At 44.7% G+C, this 2,487-nt stretch overlaps 1 protein-coding gene across 1 annotated transcript; it reads right to left on the bottom strand.

Moving 5' to 3' along the window:
* Positions 1-1,821: 1,821 nt before the first annotated feature.
* Positions 1,822-2,223, bottom strand: LOC149184711 (uncharacterized). The gene has a single exon (XM_089415423.1). It carries the CDS (start codon positions 2,221-2,223, stop codon positions 1,822-1,824), a length of 402 nt encoding a protein of 133 aa, XP_089271549.1.
* Positions 2,224-2,487: the final 264 nt, after the last annotated feature.

Genomic DNA, 2,487 nt, shown 5'->3' with positions numbered 1-2,487 from the left:
TTTCTGGTGACTTTAGCATCCAGTTGTTGATTCATATTTGAAGAGATCTTGTAGGGGACAACATCCAAGAACATAGTGTCCTGGCTCATTCCCTCGACTTCACTATATAGGTTCTCAAAGTGGGAGAAGGAAGCCCCTTTGGTGCTTGTAAAGTCCTTATGGGTAACTCGATCTTCTTTTATTTCAGAAATTGTGTTGAAGGACCTTCTAGCTTGGGCTTGTTTGTGGAAGAAGGAGGTATTCCTGTCTTTCGCTTTCAACCACAAGCTACGGGATTTCTGCCTCCAATATTCTTCCTCTTGCAGACAAGCTTTGTGGAATTTTTTCTACAGATTTCCTTCTATGACTGTCGATTCCTCCGTGGGTTCCTCCTCTTCCATCTACAGTTGGTGCTTCTTGAGGGAGGCATGGGCCATTCTCCTTTCATCAGCCGGATTTGGAAGAGTTTTAGCCCAGCTTTTCAAAGCAGCCTTTACTCTTCTTAATTTTTCTTCCCAAACAAAGAAAGGGGACCCTGTGACAGGCCGATTCCAACTCTCTTTAACCTTATCCATAAAGTCTGGATACCTTATCCATAGAGCGCTGAATCGAAAAGGAATGGGCCCAAAATTTCTATGTGCTGAAAGTTCCAGCTTTATGGGTTTATGATCCGAAATACTGCATGGTAGGATGAGCACCCTAGCTTCTAAACCAAGGAGAAGATAGGAACTTTGAATAAGAAATCTATCTAATCTCGCAGCAATATGGCCAAGGCCAATTCTTTTATTTGACCAAGTATACTTACCTTTCAGAGATTTGATGTCGAGCAGATCCCAATCTTGCATGATATCCTCCACCCATTCCTTGGCTGGGTCTCTTGCTATGCTGCCACCTCTCTTCTCGGAGGAGCTTAGGGTTATATTCAGATCCCTTGCGATAATAATATTTCTCAACATTTCTTCCTCAACCATCAGTTTGATTGAGTCCCAACACTGCTTCTTTTCCCCTGCATTTACAGGCACATACACATTAAAGAGGCTAAAGGCCTCCCTTGTTTCTCGGCTTATGAGTTGCATAAGCTGCCAGTGTGTATTCTGCTTTCCATTAACCAGTTCCAACTTGTCTTCATTCGAGAGAGCTCCCAGCCCTCCCGATGCACCTCAGGCTGAGACAGCCTGCCCTCCACTTTTTCTCCATAGGTTCCTGCCTACTTGGAGGAAGCTCTTCTCCTCCAACTTAGTCTCCTAGATCAGAAGGATATCTAGGGTTTCTATTCTAATCAAACTTCTCATTGCTTCTTCTTTTTGTTTGCTCCCCAACCCCCTACAATTCTAGGAGACAATATTCATTATTTACCTTTCTGAGAATGGGTGGCCCCTTTGGGACCCTGTCCATGACTTCTTGTAATCTTTGTGTCTTTGCTAGCAGCTTCTCCAGCGTTGGCTGGCTGCCTTGGAGTTTGTCTTTATATGTTTCTCGCTCTCTTTTTCCTCAATCATTTTTTCTTCCTTTTGTCGATTTGCGGGATAATGTTTGGTAGTCTCCTATTTCTCCTTCCTCCTCGGATTCTTCCGAATCTATGTCTTCCTCTTCCATATCTATAGCCTTTTCCTTAGGGCTTACTGTTGTGCTCTCACATTGCGTGGAATTTTCAAGGATCTCTTTCTCATTTGCCTTCTTCTACTGTTGTTCTGCTTCATGCATTTCGATTGAGGTAGAGGAAAGAGGGGTGAACGCATTCTCTTGTGCCTTTGGTTGGCCACTAGAAGAAGGTTGCAGCCCTTTTCCTTTTGTAGCTCCAGGAGCGTTTGAGAGTTTAGGGTTAGCCCTTGACCTTTTGACCTACTTCCATCCTTCTTCCTTTTCTTGCACTGCCTCTTCATTTTTTGTGCAGTTCTTGGCAAAATGTCTGTATTCCTGGCACTTGCAGCACTTGAAAGGAAGCTGCTTATAGTCAAGTTTTTGCACGTGAGTCCAACTTCCTACATTTATCTTTATAGCCTCTGGCAGTCCCACTTCTAGATCTACTTCGACACAGATCCGAGCGCAGTCATATTGATCCTTGGTGTTTGCGCGATCTATGAATTTTCCCAGCGCGTTGCCTATATGTTGAAGGGAGTCCCAGTTCCAGCAATGCACAGGAAGATTCAGAAGCCTTACCCACACTGGAACCGCCGACGGAACATCTTCAGCTGGATCAAAATCGGGATTCCATCTGTTCAAATAGAGACCTTGAGGACCCATAAAATAGGGCCCATTCCTGAAGATTAGATCCTTGTCTTCTTTTGAGATAAACTCGAACAGGAAATAACCTCGCCCTAGAAAATACGAGGTGACACTTTGCTTGATTAATGGTCTCCAGTTTCTGCAGACCTAGGCTTCTGTGGCTTTGGGAGAAGGCCAAAGGCCAGTGAACTGACCTACCAGGGCCCTTTCTGCCAGCGACAGAGCAACCTTGATCGGCCCTTCCGGAGGAAGGGAGACCTCCAGAATGTTTTCCAGTTTTTT

Source organism: Pinus tabuliformis, chromosome 3_2, assembly GCF_031772625.1.
Source record: "Pinus tabuliformis cultivar Carrire ecotype Pingquan chromosome 3_2, CPIR1, whole genome shotgun sequence".
Lineage (NCBI taxonomy): Eukaryota > Viridiplantae > Streptophyta > Pinopsida > Pinales > Pinaceae > Pinus > Pinus tabuliformis.
Note: the sequence above shows the minus strand (reverse complement) of the source record. Positions and strands in the feature narration are given on the sequence as shown.

Bases quoted from the DNA above. Each gene is read 5' to 3' on its own strand.
- LOC149184711 (XM_089415423.1), bottom strand. From the start codon at position 2,223: ATGGGTCCTCAAGGTCTCTATTTGAACAGATGGAATCCCGATTTTGAT.